General features: G+C 35.7%; 2 protein-coding genes across 2 annotated transcripts; both read left to right on the plus strand.

The window, feature by feature from the left end:
* The first annotated feature begins 1,110 nt into the window (after nt 1–1,110).
* LOC148861687 (uncharacterized) lies at nt 1,111–16,608 on the plus strand. The gene is made up of 8 exons (XM_088985064.1): nt 1,111–1,323; nt 1,850–2,041; nt 3,096–3,261; nt 4,142–4,541; nt 13,026–13,254; nt 13,431–13,619; nt 14,044–14,209; nt 16,037–16,608. Exons 1-8 carry the CDS (start codon nt 1,111–1,113, stop codon nt 16,438–16,440), a joined length of 1,959 nt encoding a protein of 652 aa, XP_088841190.1. The 3' UTR covers nt 16,441–16,608.
* A 3,362-nt stretch (nt 16,609–19,970) lies between these two features.
* On the plus strand, nt 19,971–21,785 carry LOC148861688 (peroxidase 27-like). Its single transcript, XM_088941123.1, has 4 exons — nt 19,971–20,276; nt 20,386–20,574; nt 20,708–20,873; nt 21,263–21,785. The coding sequence occupies exons 1-4, from the start codon at nt 19,971–19,973 to the stop codon at nt 21,664–21,666; spliced, it is 1,065 nt and encodes a 354-aa protein (XP_088797249.1). The 3' UTR covers nt 21,667–21,785.
* The last annotated feature ends 4,424 nt before the right edge of the window (nt 21,786–26,209 follow it).

Here is a 26,209-nt window from a genome sequence, read left to right on the forward strand (position 1 = left end):
GTGCTCTATTTAGCATGTCTTTCTGCATGGTCTGTCGGCTATTTACAAGCCTAGCAGATTGCGATTCGCTCTTTTCCCGTTTCGTTCACAGTAGATTTAGCTATCAAAAGATCATGTCCTAAAAAGACATGCAAAGCCTGTTTTGGGCTGATTTCGGGAAACTCTAAATGGAGCTTTTCAATATTTTTTCGATTCATCTTCACCCAAAAAGACATGCCTGAATCAAACGATCTTCAGACTGTCAAGATCTACCAGAAGATCTTCTCCAAAAGACTTGCCAAATGGCTTCAAATTATTTGATGAAAAACTCAAAATGGGCTTTTTCTATAACAAATCAGAAAAAAAAAAAGCTCCATTTAACTTTTTACATTTACAACAAGCAATTTTGGACCAAGAAAAAATCCAATGACCATCTAAATAAAAATACTTTTTCAAAAAACTCATTTCAAAAGGTGCTTTTGGAGGGGGGGGGGACTCCATAATGCGGCCTGAAGCCAGGAGGATAAGCGGGGCATGTTGCTGGGTGGGGCAAAATTAAAGCTCGCATTTTTCTTTTTTTTTTTCCTTTTATTAAAACCCCCCTAATTCATCTTCAATTGTGTTTCTTGCACTCCACATGCTTGTCAAAATTATTTATTTATTTTGCATGGTAGGCAGGTTTGTTTGGTTACGAGCTGAGCCGCTGACCAACCTAATTTTATTATCATATAAAGAAAGAGATACATGCAAACTAAAATAATATTTAGGAAAAATCTTGACATGCTAGCAGAAAATCAGTGAGAACCATCAATCATTAATTCCCATCTTCTACTAAAACTAGTTGATAAAAGCTTATCAGGACCTACACACAATAGGAAGAAATATATTAAAAATGGTCAACTGAGTCGGAAAATTATCTTCCTCACTCAAGACGATGGTCTATTTTATTTTTATCGTATAAGATGATTTGATGATGACCTTAAAAAAAGGTTGCTTACCCTTTTTTTTACGTTAGAGGTTTACACAAGGAAAACAGTCCGTTAGATCTGTATATATAGAAGGATGAACTTCTGAACTTTGCAACATCGTCTGAGTGCGTTCAGAGAGAGAGAGAGGTTTAGGGTTTTAAAGATGAGAGCAAGCTTTATTCTCTTCTCAGTTTGCGTGGCAGTGTCTGCAGTAGTAGGAGTCTGTCAGGGAGGAGGGTTGAGGAAGAATTTCTACAAGGATAGTTGTCCGCTTGCTGAGGAAATTGTTCAGAGCATCACCTGGAAACATGTAGCCAGCAATTCTGAATTGCCGGCCAAGTTGCTGAGGATGCATTTCCACGATTGTTTTGTTAGGGTAATTATATATATAGATTCGACCCAGGTTGTAAATGGGTGAATCCATCATGACTCGGATTTTTTGGAATGGTTGGACTATTCCTTTTACTTTTTAGAAAACTAAACTAGGTTGATTGACCATGTAGGGGATGAACCAAAACCAAAACCACTTGTTGTTCTAATGTTTTGGATTCATTCTCACAAGTTCAAATCAGCCCCTCACAATATAATTTTCATAATGTCTCAGAGCATATTTTCACCGTGTATTAGAAATATTGTTCGATGATAAGTGCCAGAAATGATAAGATATCATTGGAAGATGTTTCTAATACACGGTTAAGATGTACCGTGAGACATTGTGGAAAACTATCTTGTGGGTGCTGATTTCAATTCCATTCTCACTGGTCCCCACCATGTATATGCTGGCTAGTCTAATTAAGCAAAAATAGATAAATTAATTAATTATGGGTAGTTGTTGTAGTCCATATGTATGATACATATGCTTATTGAATAAGGAGTTGGTTTGGTTGGTTGGGCTTTATCAGGGTTGTGATGCGTCGGTGTTGATAGATTCGACAGCAAATAACACAGCTGAGAAGAGCGCAGCTCCAAACCTATCTCTGGCAGGTTTTGATGTGATAGATGAGGTGAAGACCCAACTCGAGAATACCTGTCCCGGAGTTGTTTCTTGCGCAGATATCGTTGCTTTGGCTGCTAGAGACTCTGTTTCTTTTCAGGTAATTAAGATTGATTATTCAACTTTACGAGACTCCAGTTGCATGCATAGAGATAGACTAGAGAGAGCTCTCTTAGCTTCTATCTATTTATAAGTTGATTAATTTGAAATTGGGATGTATATTTAGGCTTTCTTTGCTTTTTCCGTAAATTAATTACGTGGGTAACTGGATAAGTGCATTAATTTATGCTTTTATGATTTCTTAGGTAAATATGATCATTTTAACCAAAAATTAAGTCATTATTGAAAGGAAAAATTTTGCCGTCTGGCAACTTATTTTCAAATGAAAAAGTTATTTAGTCATCACTTAGATGGGTATCAGTTTCAGGTAAGAGTGTCAATGGACTAGTTTTGAATTGGACATCGTCTATTCCAAAATCAATTTGAATGGATTGAATGGACCAACAAAACATATTGGATTTGACCAATTTGGTCAAAAATAATTATTAGATTGGATTGAATCCGGTCCGTCTGTAATAAATTTATATTGGATTGGGTTGGAGTAAGCCAATATATGGTCCATTGATATAAGATAAGAATATATGTGCCAATCGATCGGGTTTGGGTTGAAATCAATCAAAATCAAAATGAATTTGAACAAATTAGATGGTCCAGACATTGAATTGGGCCGGTCCAAATTGGTCCAAAACATTCATTGGATTGGATTGGACTCGGTCCATTTATAATAGATTCACATTGGACTGGATCGAAATCCAGTCCAATTGACACCCCTACTTTCAGGTTAAGTGAATATCTAAGGAAAATAAAATTTTCATAGACCTTACATAAATCTCACAAAATAACATCAATGAAAATCAAAATCACATTGAGTAACTTCCCCTCTTTCTTCTTCTTCTTCTTTTAATTTTGAAAAAATTACACACTCAATCATATATGGTCATATGCTGTAGAAGGGGAAACGAATTAAGAGGATAAACAATTATTTTATTAATAAATATGAATATGTTTAATATATCTTTGTTAATTTGAGATCGACCGTCCTTTTTGGCATCAATTCTCACGTCTAATTTGTAGTCTTTGGTCATTTCTTGCAGTTTAATACATCTATGTGGGAAGTATTGACCGGCAGAAGAGATGGCAAGATCTCGAATGCTTCAGAGGCCCTCTCCAACATACCATCTCCCTTCTCCAACTTCACCACTCTTAAACAAAACTTTGCTAGCAAAGCCCTTACTGAACATGATCTCGTAGTTTTATCAGGTAATTAGCTGATCAATTCTTGCGGACAAGGATCAAAATATGGATACCTAATACTAACAAGTGGGTATCAATATGTATCGATATGATTGATACTCATTCTTTTTCTTAATTTATTTTTTATTAGGTGTCTTCTACCATCCCCAACCTTTGAGCTTTCAGGCCATTTGTTTTTCGATAAATCATTTATTTGAATAAAAGCATTTATCTGGACAAATGTATTTATCTTTAATTGGGAAATACTAATTATATGGATAAATGCACTTACTTGTATTATTTTATTTTCGAAGTAAAGTTATATAATGATCATTTTATCTATAAAATAATTATTATTGAAGGAATAATATTGTTCCATCATACTTTAACAATTTTCCAAATTATTTATCAAAACCTTAGAAGGGTATTACTTACCTAGGTAAATGAACAATTAAGGAATCATTCTTTTAGGTAGGACCCATTAATACCAAAACACAAACACGAGTTTCTTTATTTCTTTTCCATGGGATCCACCAACTTACCCATCCCCATTTATTGGAAAATGAACTCCCCCTTAAAAACCATGTTTATATCGATGTATATCTATGCATCTCCATGGTCATTGGTATTGATATAATACACCGCACATGTATCGTATCGATATTATGGTTCTTGGTTAGGGACATGGAAGAACTAATTACTTAGCCATTTTAGGGATCCATGAAAGCCTGAATCCAAGGTTCAAAGTATCGATACCGACCAATCTTCTGAACCAGGCCCTGACCCGATACAACCCCTATAGGGACATACCAGAAAGGGCCCGATACAATATGTATTGGTCGGTACGGGTCAATACGTAACATTTTTTGAACCTTGCCTGAATCATGATGGTCTCTATCTATGCCAGGTGCACATACTATTGGCGTGGGGCATTGCAATCTCTTCAGCAACAGGCTTTACAATTTCAGTGGGAAAGGAGACGCTGACCCATCCTTGAACTCAACCTATGCGGCTTTCCTGAGAACCAAATGCAAAAGCCTGGCAGACAACACCACTACAGTAGAGATGGACCCCCAGAGTTCTCTGACCTTTGACAACCATTACTTCGTCAACTTGAAGATAAATCAAGGTCTCTTCCAGTCTGACGCTGCTCTCTTGACCGACAAGAGCTCGGGTAATATTGTCGATGAGATGCTCGTTTCAAGTAAATTCTTCACCGAATTTGGGCAATCAATGAAGAGGATGGGAGCCATCGGAGTCCTTACCGGAAGCGCTGGAGAGATCAGGAAAAAATGTAATGTTGTCAACTCTTAAGAGGTTATCGATCTAATAGGATATATTACATTAATTGATTCAGCTGGTTCATGAAGTTACAGAGGAGTTTAAGCGGAAGGGTGATTAAATGTATTTTCATGTCTGGTGTCTTCTATTTGATGGTTGTGTTTTTGTCTGTGATGAATGTTTGATGATTTGGATGTAATGTGATTATTCTTGTTGAGTTGAGTTTGGTACGTTAAGAAAAGCTCCGTCTTGTTTGAAATTTTATTGTTTTTTACAATTTCTATTTATTTATTTATTTTCCTCTTTGGGTTGCAATTCATGAATCTAATGATCATCATCCTAATTAGTGGCGTTTCTCAACTAAAGGGTTTCTCTTTGCCACGTGGAGAGTCGATGTGGCAAACCAAAACATACCCTAGGCCCCTAGGGGGATGCTATTCTCTAGGCGTCTGTTTGGCATTGTTGTCATTGCTCCAGAAAACGATGACACATCAGTACCACATCGAAAAACGGTATTTCAGAAAATGCTTATTTGTTTGGAACCGTTTTTCTATAAAAAATGGTGATTTAAGTCATGTCTTGAAAATCGAGAAGATGTGGTTTGGAGCAACACTGAATTTGGTGTTTCCTAAAGCTGCAGCTTGTTGCTCATTAGGGATATGAAGTGGCAGCCATAGGGACATGACGTGGCACTGGATAATAGGTACCAGTGCTGAAAACATTTTCTGGAGAATTAGTACTAAACAGAAAACGTTGTTGTTGCTCCAAAAAATGTCTTACCTGGCAGCAGCATTTCCAAACGAATAAAAATAAAAAGACACTGTTTTCTCAAAAAACAATGCTTCCAACCCACACATCAGCAGCACGGTATTGTTCTACAACATCTATGCCAAATATATACTAGGTCCTTGGGGCTCCCTCTTGTGAATAGCACCCATGACATACTTGTCTTTAATAAAAGGGCTCTTGTATGAGGGCGAAAAGACATGATACCGGACACCAAAATTCATTGAGATTTGTGATTCGTCAAAGTAGGAACTACTCAATTGGAGGGAGGACATGCATCTTACCAACTTCATTTTAGGCTACGTTTGGAAATGGTGCAAATAGGGTGTAAAGACCGATTCAATGCAAATATGCGCTCTGGTTTCATTTTGCTGAAGTTAGACAATAAAGCATTTGTGTATTGATAATGACCAAAAACACAATTTCCAAGGTATAGTTACACCTAAAATTAGAGATAATTTTATATCAAAAAAGAAGTAAATTTGCATTCAACATGGTTGATGTTACAAAATATATATTTCTATATCGGGATTTGTATTTACATCCATTACAACGAACAGAATCTACTCTACATATTTGTATCGTTCTCAAACGCAGGCGTATGAATCATTTTAAGGTTTAGGTTAGAATTTATGAATTTTGGATTTAGGGTTTAAAGATGAAAATCAAAGATGTTGTTAGATGTATTCATCTGACCATGGTAGGAGAGAAGGAAAACGCTCAGTCTTTGCACCCGTATAATTCAGTTGGAATTAGCAATTTGATGTTAATAGTTGCTGAAAGTAAAAATTCAATCTTAAATTGAATAATTGAACACAATTGGGATGTATGTGCCAGTTGAAATCACAGGATCAAGGATGCAAGGACACCTACCAAGCCCATGTATGTTTATACACAATTGGGATGCATGTGTCAAGCCCAGCCCATGTATGTTTTATACAATTAAAAAATTAGTTCAGCCAATATTCTTTTAGGCCATGTTTGGTTTGAAGGAAAATGTAGGTAAAAAAAGAGAAAGGTAAGAAAACTTTTACAAATTTTGTATTGATTTTCCTGTCTTCCCCTTTCTTTCTCTGCCTTTTCCTTCAAACCAAACATAGACTTAATAAATGGACATAATGTCTTAACACTTTTGACGAATTGTAAAAAGTATTGCCCGGGACCAAATTTGGTCCACCCAAACCGAGTTTGGATTGGGCTAAGACTATTTATGACCTTAATTAGTGCTGTTTGGGCTTCAGGAAAACTATGGATTGTACACATGTACAACGGGCTATGAAACCCAATCAGGAATTAACATGTCAGCAATCTATACAGTCACCAGATATATCAGAGCCTGCGGTGCTGCCCTTTATGGAGACAGCGACCGGGTGGCTCCTCATGGGTGACTGACGGCTCCTTCCAGGGCCAGGATTTAATTTAGGATCGGTTTATAATTGGAATCGAATTACAATTCCTTGAAATTGGAATCAGAGTCGTCTATTCCTATAGCTGTTTGGTTCAGAAAGGAATTAGAATCAGCTGGAATAGCATTTCATTCTAAAAAAAGGAAGAGTAAATGGTCATTCTCTTCGGGATTCTAATTTCGTCCAATCAAACAGTTGGAATCAAAATGGCCTATGTCCTATTCAAATGAACCAAATAAGCTATTAATTAATTAATTAATTTTACCATAAGGAATAGACCCACTGTGAAAACAACCATTCAACTAATACATTAAGATGAGGATGGAAATGAAATTGGGTATTTCACAATGTATTGGATTGTATCGGCTGATGCATATCTTTCCGATAAAAGCCTAATACGCAGAATGTGTACAAAATATTCATTCCTTTTCTTTTCGTATATTCCCCACTGATACAGGCCCGTATTGAGCTGTTTCGACTCTGTATCAGCCAATACGGGCCTAAAACAGTCCACTACAGCCTACACTTGATTTTTTAACCCAACCCAATGATGTTCCCACTTCAATGATACAACTATGCAAGGAATTGCGTAGGGATCATCTGGACCTCTCGACGTGGCTGAATTGGATCAACTGAATGACTTATTATTAACTTGGGATCGAATCACGCCTTGATTAACGAGGGTTGGGGGGAGAGCTACTGTGGTTGTGTACTGTAATTCATGATTCATGAAATTTTGTCATACTATAATTAAGAAACATGGGAATTTAGTGTCATTTTATTTCACCAGAGACGGAGATAGTAGGGAGACAGCAGGAGTAGGACCATGCATGCAAACTAATAGAAGATAGTAAAGCAAACATTTCAACGAGAAATTTGGATATAATGTCTCTTCAGAATTCAATCATAGCGGCTGCGACCCTCTCTCTCTCAATGCACTATTGAGAGCAAATGTTTGAACCATGTTCAATACGTTTTTTTCTCTTAATCAAATAACTTGTATGAAGTTTTAAACAAAGATTGAAAAGTTTTTGCCTCAAAAAATGGTTTCTCTTCTATAAAGTTTTACTCATGCATTTCAAAACTGGACGGTTGGATCTCTGTTATTTTGCTAGTTAAGTGATTGGTTATGTTTTACTCCAGAACTGTTATTTCATCAAAAACCGTTGATTTAATCAACAAACTGTTGATCTGGGTATTCAAATTATTTAAATTATTTGAACCTGCTTATTTCTGAAAATAAACGCCGATTCGAAGCCCAAATTTTAGGTTTATTTTGTAGTGCTAACTTCCGTTTTGGCCAGTATAAACTCTTTTATACAAAATTTTAAACATTTTTGAGTCAACTTGTTTTTTCTTACCCCAGCTCAGTATATTAGAATTCACATGTGTCAAGACACAGATGTATCATCCCACACGTGTATAATAATGCATAGTGTAACTTTGATCAGGGCACATCTCGTTTTTCATTATGGCACATGTCCATGTCAAAAGATGCAATGAGTTTTTGTATTAACATCTGAGCAACCTTAAGCTGGTTTGGCTACCGCATGCATTTCTATGTCTTTCTGCGTGACAATAAATCGAGAAAAACACGAAAAGCTCTACTTGAAACTTCCCGAAATCTGTTCATTTTGCGCTTTTCATGTCTTTTTGATACATTAGCTTTTGACGATTAAATCTGTTACAAATCAAATGAAAAAAGACCACGGTATGATTTGCCCAGCTTATAAATATTCGAAAGACCAAGTAGAAAGACACACCAAACAGGGCCTTAATTAATGGGCTGAAGTTGGGTAGGTCATTATAAGTTTGAATATTTTATTATTTAATTATTTTATCCATTAAACCACAAAATAAGAAGTCATTGAGTTGAGTCAATTCTAGTTGTTATCAAACGGCACTTTGTTCCGTAGAGATGAGGGTGTGTGTCCATTTGATGTGTCCAATTCACTCACCTTAAAAAAAAAAAAAAAAACGCAGGGGATATTTGTTATCATTGTTACGGAATTTGGTAAAGTAACTTCAAATTTTATGTATATTTTATAGGAGTTTTTACTATTCAGTCCACCTCCAGAAATCCTAGCTCCACCAGGTGGGGCAATTGCTAGATTGGAATTGATGTTAATTCACGGGTGGATATATATGTTGTAGGTGGAGCTGTTTATAATTTTGAATTATTATAGGTCTATAATTCAAATCAGAACTCTGAGGTGAAGTACAGTCTAAAAATCCATTTTTTTTTTTATATTGTTATTTGGTGTGGGTTATATATTTTATATTGTTATTTGGTATGAATTAAGTGCCATTAGGTGTCATAAAAATGTGAAACAGTGTCTCCAAAATTTGCTCTCACAGAATAAAAAGCATTCAATGTTTACTTGAAACGGTTTGAAAACGCTCATCCAAATAAGAAAAAGTGAAGGAGAAACATGACAGAAATGTCTTGGAGAAAATGACTCTAATACATGTAGTGAAACCATAAAAAGCAAAGAACTCTTGTCTTGTAGAGTAGTAGAACTTGTGAAGTACAACGCAGTTTGAAGGGGGTTTTATCAGTTAATTTCCCAAAACAAATATTTGGAAGAATCATATATCCATGCATGTCTAAATTTCAACCCTAATAACTAAGTTCTAGAGTTAAAATAATAGAAAGCCATTGGCAATAGACTTGTTCACGGCCTGGCCCGTGCCAGGCTTTGCCTCCTTAAGTGTCCAGGCCTGACCCCAAGCCCAGCCATCTGATGTAGACATAAAAAAAAATTTTACATATAGTATAATCTAATAAATCAATATTATATTAATATGGTAATAATTTAATAAACCAATAAATTAATTCTTATTTCCTAATTGCCAGCTGTTCATTTTTTTTCCGCTAAGAAGAATTATTGAGCCAAAGTTGTGACCGAAACTTTACAGAATGAACTTTATTTCATCTTTTTAGGTATTGCTTACGTAGATGGTTTAACTTTGCCAAATCATGAAGAAAATGCGATCATCGATTATCCACATGAACGAAATGAATTTGTCAGATCATTTATCCACGTGGCTAAAACAAAGGGCATGGAGCAGGAGGAGAATATATATATTATGATTGACTAAAAAAAGTCAGTAAGAAGTGTAAACATACGTGAATAGCACGACAAACAATACTCAAAGTTTGGTAGGCACAAACACAAGATAAGGAAAAACTGGAGGGTGCGGGAGTTGATTCAACTTCGATTGCGCGTAAAGGGAACACGGAGACAACACATTGGCGACTTTATCTTCCCTTGGGTAGTGTAACAGAGTGACTGATGAAGACAAGTGGTGATTCATGATTGTGACAAACTAGCAATAATGAGGTTCCTACCAAAAAGAAAACAAACAAGAAGCTAGCAGTGAAGATTGACAAATCTTCAGCAATTAAGCTTTCTCATAGAGTATGTATATCCATTATTCTTCCAAAAAAATAGATTATTTATTCCCACTCTCAACTCTTAAGAAGTAAAAATGTCCCCAAGAACTAAAGTATTTTCTGGGTCAATTATATTTCGGTTACATTGTTGTTTTGCTTGAATATGATTTTAATTTTTAGGAGAGAGGAAGACTAAACGCTAAACCACTTGATCAAACTGATGCTATCTCAATCAAACATTCAACTTAAGAACTGTTTTTAAATAGGTTTTTAAGTTTTTATACTCTAACACCTTGGTATTTAAAAACTAATTAAGAGAGGTGAAAATTAATGTTTTTATTATAAAAGAGGCAGAAAAACTGTACATCGATCTTCTTACAAAGAAATACATATTTAGAATATAAATATATTATATTGTTTGTACACTGTAACGGTTGACAAAGAAACAAATGTGAACATGAGTTAGATTTTGGAAATGTACCATCTAGAAATTAAATGTTGGGACTCATTATTCATCACTACTAAGTACTAACTAAAATATGCTAAAAAATGAAAAAGTAGGCCCCAAGCGAAGAGAGACGCGACTGAGGCTTAGAATATAATCAAAGCGGTCAAACATGCCACCCCTAAATATTTGTAGACAAGGGTCCCACGTCTACATGCTCAATCTTATGAACTCATGCATTTATTCATAGTCTACGTTTTGAATTTTCAAGCGAGTAGTGAGGGATAGAAAACAAGGGGCTCCTCCAAGACAGAGATGAGATCGCTGACAAAGCAAAGGCCAGTCAGGTTTCAGAATTAGGTTCCTTAGCAACCTAACCTACATCACGACTACTCTTAACTCTTATATATCTTAATAAAAAACGGTATTGACTGCCAACCTAAATGATAGTAAAATAAAATAAATGTTAACCTGTGCATCTTTCCAAAAATTGATCAAAATCCATTGACCTCATCAAAAACCATCCAATTTAGGGGGTTGGATCATTGATCCATTCAATCCAGTGATTATGTATGAATTGCATACTATACGTGTATGATAATTTTCGGAGGCTATACATTTTGATATGTTCAATTGTGGTGATCTTTCTTTATTTTGTGTAACTTTTAGAGATTATATGTCCCAAGGAGTTGATAGCACCTCACCCCGCTAATTTCGTGAGAAAACCCCTTTTTTGGCCTAAAATCACAAATTTTAATATTTTTTACAAATAAAATATTAAAAATTAAAATAAAAAACATAAATTATATATAAAATAATGCATATATCACATATAAATATAATTATGTATTATTTATTGATAAAATACATGTTTATATATACCTATATACAAAGATATACATATTGCTAACACATGACATTGTGTGACCCGTTCGATCCAAATGATTGAACCAATGGCCTGCGAGCCAGAGACAAAAATGGTTTGATGGCCTCTGCATCAGTTTTTAAAATATTGCCAGACACTAAATGGGAGGAAGATAAATTGAACAAAAAGAAGAAAATAACAGTACTAGACAATTTCTTCTAATTATAAACAATCTTTGTTTTGCTAAACTGTATGAAAACCGGCTTGTCTCACTTGGAAAAAACCTTATATCTCTGTCTACTTGTCTAGAATCTAGATTCCTTGTCTCCTTCTCTGCAAGTATTCTTATTGATATATATATATATATATATATATATATATATATATATATATATGGAGTTTCTGAGTTTGACCCTCTCCCAATCATGTCGTCAAAAGTAATTAATACAAATAATATCCAATTTGCAATTTCCGGTGGAGGGGGATTCCACACATGCTCATCCAAGTCTGTTCATTGCTGACTTCGCAAAGGTGGGTACTGAGTACGAGTCCTGCACGTAAATGTTGACTAATCAGATAGTAACACAAAGAGATTCCTCCATTTTGGCAAAAAAAAAAAAAAAAAAACTATTGTTTTTGATCAATCTTTTTAAAAAACGACGTAGAATCAGAAATAAAAATTAAAATAAATAAAAACGTCCAAAGATCATGTCTGAATCGAATAAATCAACAGTTTAATTGCTCGGGTCAATGGTTTTTAACAAAATAATGGTTCAAAAGGGTAAAATAGAACCAACATCGAGTTATTGACGATTAAAAGCCATGCTTTTAACAATATTTTAATAAATACCATAAACATATATAAGGGACCAGATAAGGTAGATACAACATAATAATCATGTTCAGTGAGCATTTGCTTTAGTAAATAGGGAGAATGATGGATGGGTGCTAGCTCGGAATTGATGCCAATTCACAGATGGGCATTGATGTATAAAATGGGAATTGTTGACTTTTTAAATGTTTATAGTTCTGCAGTGGAATTCAGAAATCTATATTAAACTTGTCCCTACTTTTCTGTAAATATTTTAACAACTGTCAAAAAGATTTTTTTAATCTTTTTTAAGGTTAGGGTGGGGGTATTTTCACAAACAGGTGTAAAAGAATTTCTAATTGCTCATTGAACTGCCAGATCCGAACTGTAAACACAGTTTAACCAAACCAGGTGACTTGGAGTGAGCATTGAGGCAATGCTCCTCTATCTGATGATCAATGGTCTGACTTTTCCTTGTTAGAAAGAAGAAAAAAAAGTAATTTATTTTGTTTGTTTCTAATAAACAGATGTTGGGCCTAACTCTCAACCACTCTGAAAACTCTCTCTACTACTTTTGGTTCACTGTCTTGTATGATTTTTAAGTAGTTTATCTTTACACGTTATCTAATCTCTCTCTCTCAAAAGAGTCAACACATGATTTTTGTGTATATTTCATCTTTACGCGGAAAAGAGTATCATCAAATTTCTATATAAGGAGCAGTGGCTGTGATCTGATCATTCTGTCCATCGTTGTAGCAGAGGCTGATTGAAATTAAACCACATTTCTTTGCTTGAGAAAGGAAGTGGGGGGGATCCAATATGAGGACTAACTTGCTTCTTCTGGTCTCTCTAGCAGTCTTCTGTATTTGTGGGGTTTGCCAAGGCGGAGCCCTAAGGAAGAACTTCTATCAAACTAGCTGTCCTAAAGCCGAGGAGACCATTAGGAACGTCACCTGGAAAAATGTGGCTGCCGATTCTGGGTTGGTTGCAGACCTCCTCAGGATGCATTTCCATGATTGCTTTATTAGGGTAAGAATATATATATATATATATATATATATATATATATATATATATATATATATATATATATATATATATGATGCCATATAATTTATCTCTGTACAAAATTCAATGCATGGAAGTTGATATTTTACGTAAACTTGGCTGGTCTTCCTCCTCCTCTCTCTCTCTCTGCACTACAGGGTTGTGATGGATCACTGTTACTGGACTCTGCAGATAATACAGCAGAGAAAGACTCATCTCCAAACCTAACTCTGGAAGGTTTCGATGTTATTGATGAGGTCAAGACTGAAGTTGAGAAAATCTGCCCAGGAGTTGTTTCTTGTGCGGATATCATCGCCTTGGCTGCTAGGGATGCAGTTTCTTTCCAAGTAAGTTGGATGGTGTTAGCGAATAAAAGACTATTTAGGGATCTCACTTAAGAGATTAAGATTTTAGGTTGAATGGTTATTTGATATATATGGTATCAAAGCCATTTTGATCAAGTGGTCTAATAGTGTTTCATCTTCATCCCACCCATTATAATTAATTAAGTTTCAGCACAAGATATAATTGGGAGTGTGTTTATCCATACTTCAAGCCCAATAGACTTCTATATAAAAGCATAAGTTTTTAGGTTGAATGGTTCTTTGAAAAATCGTTAAAATAGCTAAACAGACAAAATCAAATCGCTCCATATGCACTCATTCATCAGTAGATATAGAGAAAAAATGAATAAGTTAGTCCACTAGATCAATGGATGCAGGTTTGATATATATATTCTGACGTTTGAATGATACATGTGCATGCATGCAGTTCAAGAGATCAGTGTGGGATGTGTTCACAGGCAGAAGAGATGGGAGGGTTTCACTTAAATTTGAAGCTGACGCCAACATCCCTTTACCTTCCTTCAACTTCGACACTCTTAGACAAAGGTTTGCTGCCAAAGGCCTCACAGTCCGCGACCTTGTGGTGCTATCAGGTGTGTGAATGTGTGTGTATTGTTTATGGTTGGACATATAATATGATATATGCTTCTACCATGCACGTATGTGAATAATTATATTACCTGCATTTGATATCTGTGCTTGGGGCTGTTGAACCAATAATAACGCCCCACATCATCCAGGAATGCCAAATAAGAGGTTGGCGTTTGGATTCCAGATCAGACATAATCTGACCTGGGGTATTTATGGCCGACTTGGGAAGTTATTATTGGTTAAGCAGCCCCTAGCACAGCCATCAAGTGCAGCCAATGACCTTTTTTTCTACTAGCTACTGATCATTTATGATTTATTGAAGATTCTAATTTTTACTAAGAGTTCGTCTGATTTATAATCAGAACCAGAGTCTGGACTGAAAATTTGTCAGAATTGGAGCCGGAATGGCCTATTTTCATAGTTGGAATTGGATTTTATTCACAAGGGAGGGAGAGTTTGAGGGAATGACCATTAATTGCACCAAGAATAAAAATGATATTTCAATTCCACCCAACCAAATAATTGGAATTGCCATTCCAATTCCAATTCTACACCCCTATTCCTATTGGTGTGAATCAAATAGGCCCCAAGTTATAGGACCTGTTATCTGGTTGGCCCGACCCAATCCAAAGATATCTGAATATCAAAAGGTTTAATTAGTGGTCTAACATCACCTTAAGTAGGACATGTTTGGATGTAAGCAAGCATAAGGAGAAAGAGAGTAAGACTAATTCGGGCCCGTCCAAATAGTGACCGGACATATAGTCCCAGCCTGGCCCTAAGGTGGGCGGCCTTGGCTCAGCCAAGACTCTCTTGCATGCCGACTGAATGGATCGACCATTATTAATTGTTCTTGTTCCCACGTCACGTCATGGATGTGGACTGTGGAGGGAGCGAATTAGCTGGAGACATAATCATACACACCCCACTGAACTATCTATCACAGTTGAACAGGTCGGTGTTCAGTACAGTTGGGTCTCAGATGAGGCCCACAATGAACACAACCGTGATAGGTAGTTCAACTGGGTGTATATGCTTTTGTCTCCGGTTCATCCGGACTGGATTATGGAAAAGTAAGCAAGCCGTCACAAGTTACAACCACAAAATTAGGGTATTTAGATGTTTTGGCCAGCTCAGTCCATCTTTGTCCTCACTCTAGCTTGGCTTCGGCTAGGCCGTTCACAACATTAAACCTAGGCCAAACTGATTTGGGATCTGTTCATCGCACCAACCTGGGGAATATCTCCCCATGAATAATAAATATAAGTATAAATACATCAGTTGTTTTCAATGTACGATCAGGACATGTTGTGAGGCCAGTGTGAGGAATGTTCTGTGAGAAGTAGATCCAGACTCAGCAGAGCTACACCCCCAACTCCCGCTTGTTGTCAACACTCCCATGACAAGCCATGGGCATAAGGCCTGAACCTAAGGTTAAGACCAATCTTTCAATTCAGGCCCATATGGAACAAAATTTGACATACTTGGATTGGGTTTGAACCAATGCCGATCTTTGATTGATTGGTTGGGCTCAAGCAGGCCAATTGGGTCCAAGGCACCAAAGAAATCTTTAAATCTATCTAACATCAGTAACTCTCAGATAGAAATATTTGCTTGCATGTAGTTGGACCATGTTTGGGCCGGGCGAGACAAGACTAGGGGGCATTACTATAATAAGTATTAGGCAGGGCCGGAGCCCGGACTACCCAAGGACCGAAGATCCAAACCCGACCAATATAAAAATTCAGATCCAGTGCAGGGTGGTCTGGGCCCAATGCCCAAACACTTGAAAATGTGTTAACGATGTAAAGGGATTTGTCGTTCATCAGGTGCGCACACGATTGGACACGGACACTGCAAGGATTTCAGCAACAGATTATACAACTTCACAGGGAAGGGAGACGTAGATCCCTCTCTAGACTCAACCTATGCCGACTACCTGAGAAGCCAATGCCAGAGCCTCTCCGACACCACAACCACGGTACCCATGGATCCCCAGAGCGACACAACCTTCGATAATCACTACTTCGCCAATCTGAAGCAAAACAAGGGTCTCTTCCAATCTGATGCCGCCCTTCTCACCAACCCGGTATCCCAAAATATCGTCAATGTGTTGCTCAACTCAAATGCTTTCTTCACAGAGTTTGGAATTGCGATTCAAAAGTTGGGATCCATTGGAGTGCTTACTGGAACTGCGGGAGAGATCAGGAACAAGTGTAATGCTGTGAACTAAGCGTAGAGTGAAATGTGTTGTTATTATCAGCACAGCACATCAAGTGTTTGTTACTTGCTCCCTTTCTGATTGAAGAAATGTACAAGTCAGATATAGGGGCGTCTGATGATGTATGTTTATCTATATCAAATAAATTGATCATACAAATGTGGCCTTCCTTTCAAGTTTCAATGCATTTTTCTATGATACGAATTCTTGTTTCACTTATATACATACATACATACATATATGCAAATTGTAGAATTGGGATTGTGGGCCCATCTCTCGAGACTTTAAATCTTAGGATTTCTTTATTTCTAGTATCCCTTTTGCAGATCATTCTACATATGACTTCACTACAAAGCACAAAAATGTATGGCGACAAAGGGTTCCCTTGCCTAATACCCCTACTAGGCTACTAGGCTTGAAGGATTTAATTGGGTATCCATTTATTTAGGGTCTGGTATGAGACTGTAGTTATACACTACATGACTCAGTTAACCCACTTATCATGGAAGTCCAATTTAGGTTTCTTCAATAAATTTCTATTCCAACCTATCATATGCTTTCTCCATATTTATTTTGCAAGCATAAGTTGTTGTTCGCCTTTCTTTCTTTTCAATGTGTTCATCATTTCATGGGTAACCTAAATGTTGTCAGTTATTTGTCTTCCTAACACAATCACTCTAATACATATGTATGTATGTATGTACATATGTATATATACATATCTCTTCATGGGTATTTGAATACTTTTCATCGATCAGTCTTTTATGATACATATAAACATACACACGCATATACATTACATATATCTCCACTTGTCATGGATATTATATGGTTCATGTATTGCATGGGTGTGATTGATCAGTAATAGCTATAGCTGGAGATAATTGAAACTAATGAAGCTCGGCAAGGAGCAACAACAAGGACAATTCGACATCAAGACAGATCAAGAAAGAATTTTGGAGTAGCATTATGACTTGTGAGGTGGAATTTATAGGGTTTCCATTATACCCATTTCAAATTATCCTGTTAGAAACTCATTTGTTCTGTTTTCCATGCCTAAGGATTAAGGAAAACTTGCTTGGGCTTGGAGCCAACAGCGGTCCATACAGCAAAGCTTCTGAGGGAATTGAGATTTCTTCTTCTGTGCTAATTAAAATTCAGAATTCATGGGCTTTTCCGCGTTTCTCTGAACAATAATAAAATCCGAGACTCATGGAATTGACAAACCCCGTAGGTTGAATATTATAATTTCCTTGAACGAGAACCAGATCAACCATTCATAACTTAAGCATATTTGTTTAGTCAATTTTGTAATCCTCAAACCTTTAATTAAGTGTACTGATTATAACTTTTTAATTAACTCTTTCCAGACTGATTTATCTAATGTTTTGAAAACTGGACTGGATGGGACGGTTGTACCAGAAAAATCGGGAATCAATTATCCGATTGGTTTTGTTTTACCCCAAAATCGTTATTTAACCAAAAATCATTGATTTGGTTAGCAAATTGTTAATCCAGACAATCAAGCCATTCGACCCGAGAATGATTTTTGACCTTTTTGAGTTTTTTTTTTTATTAAAATAAATCGTCCATTCAGACCAAACAATCGGGCTATTTAACCTAAAAACCGAACTCAAAACGGTTTTCTGTCAGATCCGATTTTAAAAACCTTGGATTGAGATTTGGATCCAGAAAACACTTACACTCTGAGAGACTCCTTCCTTCCCTTCTCAGCTCTCTCTCTCTCTCTTAATTTCAGAATCACCGACAGAAGTTGTGTATCCGTGGATAGAGAGATCTTAGGGTATATACCATATTTAATTAATGGAGATCATGTTTTAGTCTCTTGTTTGGATTGGTCATGCCAGCTTAGACTTTTGAGAGGTCTGTCACTGAAATTTTTATTAATAAAAAAGAAAAAAAAAACATACATATATAAAAGCAAGGAGGCCATTTAAAAGTGAGCTCTGACCAGTGGCTTCCAATAATTACATTAGAAGATATATTAAGATAAGGCGGTATGAATTGAATTAATTACATATCCCAGCATAAGATGTCAACTTGAATTATATATATTAGATGGATGTATCCTTGAATTAGATGATAAGTAATTAATTTTATTGACTTAAAATTCAACTCAATTCCAACTAATTAGGGTTGTCATTGTGTTGTATTATTAATCGGGACAAAATCAAAGATCCATAACTGCCCATTAATAATAAGGATAATTGGAGGTTTGACTTGATAGACACGATTATACTCGTCGCTATAATTATTTATATGAATAATGACTCAAATATTTGATTTTTGACGATATAATTTTAATAAAAATGATGATAAAATCATGGTTTTGAAAACTAAATCAGACCGAATGGTCGGACCGGTTAATCTGGGAATCAATGGTCAAAATAATTTCATGTCTGGTCTGGTTTTCAAAATCATGGGTAAAATAGTAAATTAATTATCTGTTAATAAATCAAACGTTTTTAACTAAAGATATGTTATATATATTATTTATCAAATTTATCATTTTAGATATAAAATATAATAAATACAAGAAAACTAGGAAATGTTAATAAACAAACAAGAACCAGAACTAAAGCAGTGGAAGGGTGCCATGTGATGATGCTAATTTTTGGGAGCCATTTCAGCATCCAATGCATCATATGGACAGTTGTATGGCCTTCTAGCTTAAGTTACTTCTTATGTGTGGGTTGTCTTGATATATGTGCAGCATGTCTACCCTATCCTTTAATTTGATACTAATAAGATGATTAACCTCTTAAAAAATATGCAGTTAACAACTTATTCTTTAGGCCGTGTTTGGTTGGATTGCAAATAAATTTGCACTGATGTAAAACCATGACAGTGCAAACGGTTTGAGTGTAAATTCTGACTTATTTTTGTTTTAAATTTTAACTCATTTTGTTTGATTGCAGTACAAATGAAGTAAATTAAGACATGAAGCAGAAGAAGAGAGAGGATGATGAGATAGATTAGATTATTAACTGTAAATTTTCAGTTAAAATGTAATCTTATTAGATTGTGCAGAAATGTTATTTAATCTTGTTTATTTCTCAGGTTGATGATATGAAACAGAAGGCTACGCATTAATTCCTCAAATTGAAGCGACTCCTAGACATGTGCACACTTCTAAATAAAGCAGAGAGGCTGATGAGAAGCGAAGCAAGTAGTGTCTGAGGTTTGCCCAAGTCGATCGGCCTTGAAATCTCAGGAATAGATTGCAGACAGTTGATAGATGCCCTTCCATAGACATACAATAAAATGCTCAATTCTCAACATGCAAAGGGAAGATCTCTACGTGTATTTTACAGATCCAAACAAAACCATTCTGATCATTGGAGAGATCTGACAGCCCCACCAAAAGAAAATATTAAATGGTTATATGGCGGATAGATGGAAATATTAAAAATAAATAAATGAAACTTCCTCTCTCTCTCTCTCATGAATCATGATACCCTTCTACCAGGGAAAGGGAACCATGCATGAGATTTTCTATATAAGGAGCACTGGGTCTGGTCATGTTAATTATCATTGTAGCTGAGGCTGAAAACGACCTTCGGTTATCTTACTTGAGAAGAGAAAGGGAGAAGTGGGTTGTGGGCTTAAGAAAGATGAGGACCAACTTCCTTCTCTTGGTCTGTCTAACAATAATTTTCTGTGTTTCTGGAGTTTGTCAAGGCGGTGGCCTAAGGAAAAGCTTCTACAAGCATAGCTGCCCCGGTGCAGAGGACACCATTAAGAACATCATTTGGAAGAATGTTGCTGCTGATTCTGGTCTGCCTGCAGACCTCCTCAGGATGCATTTCCACGATTGCTTTGTTAGGGTACGTAATACTACTAATTACGAGTAGCCAAACCTCAGTTTTGCTTAATTGCTTCTTTCTTCTGAGTAGAGTTGGCTGCTTTAGAACTAACTGTTGCTGCTGCATGCAGGGTTGCGATGGTTCAGTGTTATTGGATTCCCCGAATAAGACAGCTGAGAAAGACTCAATTCCAAACCTAACTTTGGAAGGTTTCGATGTTATTGATGAGGTGAAGGCTGCAGTTGAGAAACTCTGCCCTGGAGTTGTTTCTTGTGCTGATATACTTGCTTTGGCTGCTAGAGATGCTGTTGCATTCCAAGTGAGTTATTGATTGACTACTCAACACCCATGCATTCATCCTCTTTAATTCCTTCTGTAATTCTACATCAACTGATGCGATCGATGGCGTGGGGAATGATCCATGTTGCTTTCTCATGTTAACCAATTTGCAGTTCAAGAAGCCTCTGTGGGAGGTGCTTACCGGTAGAAGAGATGGGAGGGTGTCAAGAAAATCTGACGCTGACGCCAACATTCCTTCACCCTTCTCCAACTTCACCACTCTTAAGCAAAATTTTGCTGCCAAAGGGCTCACTATCCATGACCTTGTGGTCTTATCAGGTCTGTATATATATGTCTAAGCAATCAGTTAATTAATTACCTTGTAATGGCAGTTTGATTAAAATTAATGGAGTTCACCTCAGCCCTCACCATAAAAGTGGGGGCCACACATTGAAAAACCAACTCGAACTAAAACCACTTTAGCTATCAGTTTCCGGGTCAGCAGTTTGACCATCTGAGTCGAATGGGTTAATAGTTCGACCACTCAGGTTAACAGGTTGCTGACCAAATCGATCAATAGTTTTTTGACAAGGAATCGATTCAAGGGGTGAAACAGAACCGATTCTCCAAACTGTTTTCAAGCCAAACGATCCGACCACCCGGGTCAACTACGGTTCGAAAACCATGTTCCTTATATAATTAATGCATCCCATATGGGTTTTGTTTAGGGGCTCATACCATTGGACAAGGACACTGCAATCTGTTCAGCAACAGGCTCTACAACTTCACAGGCAAAGGGGATGCAGACCCTTCTTTAGACCCAAGCTATGCTGCCTTCTTGAGAACACAATGTCGTAGCCTTGCAGATAACACAACCAAGGTAGCCATGGACCCCCAGAGTGATGAATCTTTCGACAACCACTACTTTGTAAGCTTGAAACAACACAAGGGTCTCTTCCAATCTGATGCTGCCCTCCTCACCACAAAGATCTCAAGCAATATTGTGAATGAATTGATCAACTCAAGAAAGTTCTTTACGGAATTCGCCCAGTCAATTAACAAGATGGGAGCCATTGAAGTCCTTACTGGTACTAATGGAGAGATCAGAAAGAAATGTAATGCTGTCAACTAGACCTCTTGATTACTTTCTCTATCGTTTTGGATGAGTGGGTGTTTGAGTTCGTTGGATGTATGGTTTAGTTATCCATGTGTCAACGTTGAATAAGATGGTTTAATTTCTTTCCACCTGTCAGCTTATATTATTATTCCTTTGAACTATATACTATAGTTAAGCCCTCCACATGCAAGGCTGATAAAGAGTTTCATAATCTTAATCTTTTGCTGATTTTTGAAAATCTATTAATTAATTTATAAATACTTATTATCACAAAATGGTAGAAGGAAATTGAAACTTGGGATTTAGAGTGAATAGAGATGGAAAAATGTTATAAATTTTATTAGCATTACATGTAATATTTACTCTGCGAAAAATTATTACACAAGCTAACGAGGAGGAGAATCAATTGCTATATTAATAAATAAGATCATGTTTTTATGTACTATATTTTAAATTGGAAAGACCTCAAGCTAATTCCATTCCATGCAACAAGGTTTACAGTTGTCCATCTCCTCTAAAATTAGAGGGACAAGAGTCTGGTGCAACTGAGTTCCAAGGGAGTCCAGATTTGACTGGCCACGCGCATCCAGTTGTACATTGAGAATATCAGTGATATAAAGTACAACCAATGTTCCCGAGCGGCAGGATGTGTATGACTGTGTTATTGCTTACTGCGTAGTCCTATTTTCACGATTCATGGTTTCTTGTGCATGCAACTTCACAGATTTGGATCGTCTGGAGTCCAGCCTGAGGGCCCATTTGATTTACAATTGGAATCGCCCATAATCTCTTTAATTCAGACAAAATTAGAATGAGAATTGGAATCAGCTGTAATAGAATTTCATTCTCGGGGAAGGGAATGACTATACCCTCAAATGGAAGAATGCCATTCCACCAGTAACAGGAATGGGATTTCGATTCCGTCCAATTATTCCAGACCCCTATTCCTACAAGCCAAATGAGCCCAAATTTTACGGTTAGACTCCACAAAAGTATTAGGAACCAGGCATAGGGGTGAAACTTGTACGGGCCCAGCCCAAGCTTGAACCAGCTTAGCCCGAAATTTTACACTGGTTGGGCTTGGATTTTCGGTCCTTGGGCTGGGTTTGGGCCCAAGAATTCAGGCTTTTTTATTTTTTGGGTCAGGCTCGGGCCTAGTTCTTAGGCAATCCAAACCCGGCCCAACTATTCGCATTCATACATAAATATGTATATATGTAAATTTTTCATACATATTTACATATATACATAAATATTTATATACATATTTGCATAAGTGCATATATACATGTATAGAGTGGGTTCATTGACCAACCTAAGCCCGAGCCCAAACCAAGTGCATCAAATTACAATGCAGGCCAGGCTTGGATTGGATTGGGAAGATCGAGCTTGAGCTTGGGCCTTAAGCAAACATTTTATGGTCGAGCCCAGGTTGACCATAAACCCAGCCCAACCCATCCGACTTACACCCCTAAACTGGGTGGTCCAGGCCAATACTAGGAATGGCAATGGGGTGGGGGTCATATTCCCCATCCCCGACCCCGATTCTGAAATTAACCCCCATCCTCGATCCCCATTGGGGATAAACTTTGTCCTCGATCCCCAATCCCCAATAGGGATGGGTTCCATGCGGGGGGGCCCAAATCCCCGAAATTTTTTTAAATAACAGTTTTTTTAAAAATAAATTTATTTAAAATAAATAAAAATTTTAAATTTTAAATTTTAAATACGCTTTGATATATAAATATAATCAAGGTCAGGGCGGTGTGGGGACCTCAATACCATTGTTCGATTGCCATCCCTAACTAATACCATTGTTCGATTGGTTGTAGATTAGAGTCTAATTTATTGAGAAATCTCATAGTATATTTAAACTTTAAGATGAATGATACAGACAAGATTATATGAAGTACTTTGTAGATCTCTTTTATGTATGTAGTATAATAAATAAAAGAAAAACAGAACAGAAAGTTGAAGAAAAATTCTTAATAAATTTGATTAGGGTCCATTTGGTTACTAAGAATGAGACGAGAAAAGGAGAATATTTCTCAATATTCATTTTTGTTCTGTTTGTTTTGCAGTAATATACGAGAAAGAGGGGGATTTTGAATCCCAAAATGGAAGATGTGGCACCACACCAACATGGTATGAGTATGACTTAGTAGAAGAAAGAAAATTGAGGGATACTGGTGAGCAGGGGTGGAGCCAAGTATATTGGTGTGGGGCCCTCCCCTCTAATAAAAAAAGATTTTGTTAAAACTATTATTTATATATTTAGTAAGTGGAGGCAGAATAAAAAACGCAATAAAGTGGGTCCTAATATCCAAAAGATCACTCTCTAATTTTCCTCCCACTCCCAAAATTATAAGAAAAAAAAAAATCTGTAATAGATTCAAACCTTTTCAAGCCATTTTTTTCAAAACCTTACATCTTTTATTCCTTATCTCATTTTCTTGTTTAACTTGGTCCCACCCAAAAAAAAAATTCCTAACTCTACCACTGCTGGTGAGACAGCTTATCAAGCCCTGTCAAAGCTCTACTTTCTTCCTGCATTAGACCATCAACTTCCTTCTCCAACAATTGAATCTTGAATGTCAATTTTCGCTGTTTTAGGCCAAACAAAGGTAAAATTCGCAACCTCCGATCATTTGCCCTCTATTTTCCGCCAAGGAGGGTTAAGAACGGCCACCTTGGTTGGCATGGATTCCGGCAACAAATGGCTGGTTTCCAACATGGTTTTGAATCCTCTGATCATCGATATCAATTGCAAACATCCAAAGATTAATCAATGAACCGATTATTGTGGTAATGGAGAAAGATATCGAGGTCCTTTCCAAAGTCACTGTAAATCATCTCTTCCTTGCACAATCTGAGGCTTTTAAGGCGACTTTTCTCAGCTTGCAAGTAAAAAAAAAAAAAAAAAAAAAAAAAAAAAAAAAAAAAAAAAAAAAAACAAACAAACAAACAAAGCAAAAAAAAAACAAAACAAAACAAAACAAAACTCAAGCTCAACATTGCAATTCTTTAGGCTGTTGTAGCTCAAGGAGGAAGGGTTAACAGTATTTTGTAGTGGAGCATAGGCGGCTCCTAATGTGGCTCCTAATGTGGCTCCTAATGCTGCTTGCGTGGTTGTCAGCTTGAAAGATGCATCTCTCTCAAAGAACCATTCAACCTAAAAGCTTAAACTATTAAGTAAGGTCTTTGAATAAGTTTTATTTTCTAACATGCCCCCTCACATGAAAGCCCATTGGGCTTGAAGTGTGAATAAATACAAGCCCACCCATATCCTGTGTTGAAACCTAATTAATAATAATGGGGGTAAGGATTAAAATATCGATACGATATGCCCAATGTGGGATACACTACGACTGTAGATGTATCCTGCTAGTCATGCATATTAGTCTGATATGCCACCATATCAACGTGTATCACATAGTATCAGCTGATAAGAGAGTATCATGACTCAAACCCACATTGGTCAATACACACCCAATGCCCAAGCGCACATCAATCAGAGCCATTTGTTATTTCATGTTACTAAGTGTAATAAAATAATTTTTATTAAACTTAATGTTTACATGCAAATAAAAAAACAACATATGCTTATTTTCAAAAACTTCAACTATAAATTAAAAAGAACAATATTCATAAATAATATGTTATAAATAAATGGAATAAATAATTTATAAAATCTACACACACACACATATATATATATATCAAAAATTAATTTTAATTTTAAAAATTTATACAAATAAAATATTCGCAATAGAATAATTATTTTAATACTTAAATTTTATAAATCTGCATATGGTATATATCTTAAATTTTTATAAATTGTTAATTAATATTTTAGTTTACATTAAATAACAATGTATTTGTTATTTACAAAAATAAAAGTATTGTTTACAAAGTATTTAAAAATCTAATATAAATTGAATCTATCAAATCCATTAATCTACATTTTATATATTTAAAATTTAATTTTAAACTTTGAAATTTTATAAAAACAAAATATTAATAATGGAATAATTATTTTGGTAATTAAAATTTATAAATTTTCATATGATATGCATTTTTAAAATTTTAATAAATTTGATATATTTTAAGTTAAGATTGTATATTTTTATAAATTATTAATTGATATTTTAATTTACATTTTATAATAACATATTTATTGTTTACAAAAATATAAATATTATTTATCAAACATTTAAGAATTATTTTTTAATTGAATTTTTTGTTAATGTTAAAAAATAAAAATAGAAAAACAGAAAAGTGATATAATAATTCAAATATAATAGTTGCATATGCTTTATGCCTTACACTTTAATAGATAATAAAATAATATTAGTTTTTTTGCATATATCAATTTATAAAAATCTATATAATATTTGTCTTGAATTCTTGATTGATGCATTATTAATAAAATTGTATAATATTTACATGTCCTACTATATTAATTATAATATATATCTTCATATGTGTGTATATATATATATATATATATATATATATATATATATCATTTAAATAAACAAATCCTATGTATTTATAT

The sequence above is a fragment of the Nelumbo lutea genome, chromosome 4, assembly GCF_056320005.1.
Source record: "Nelumbo lutea isolate HS-2025 chromosome 4, American lotus-T2T, whole genome shotgun sequence".
Lineage (NCBI taxonomy): Eukaryota > Viridiplantae > Streptophyta > Magnoliopsida > Proteales > Nelumbonaceae > Nelumbo > Nelumbo lutea.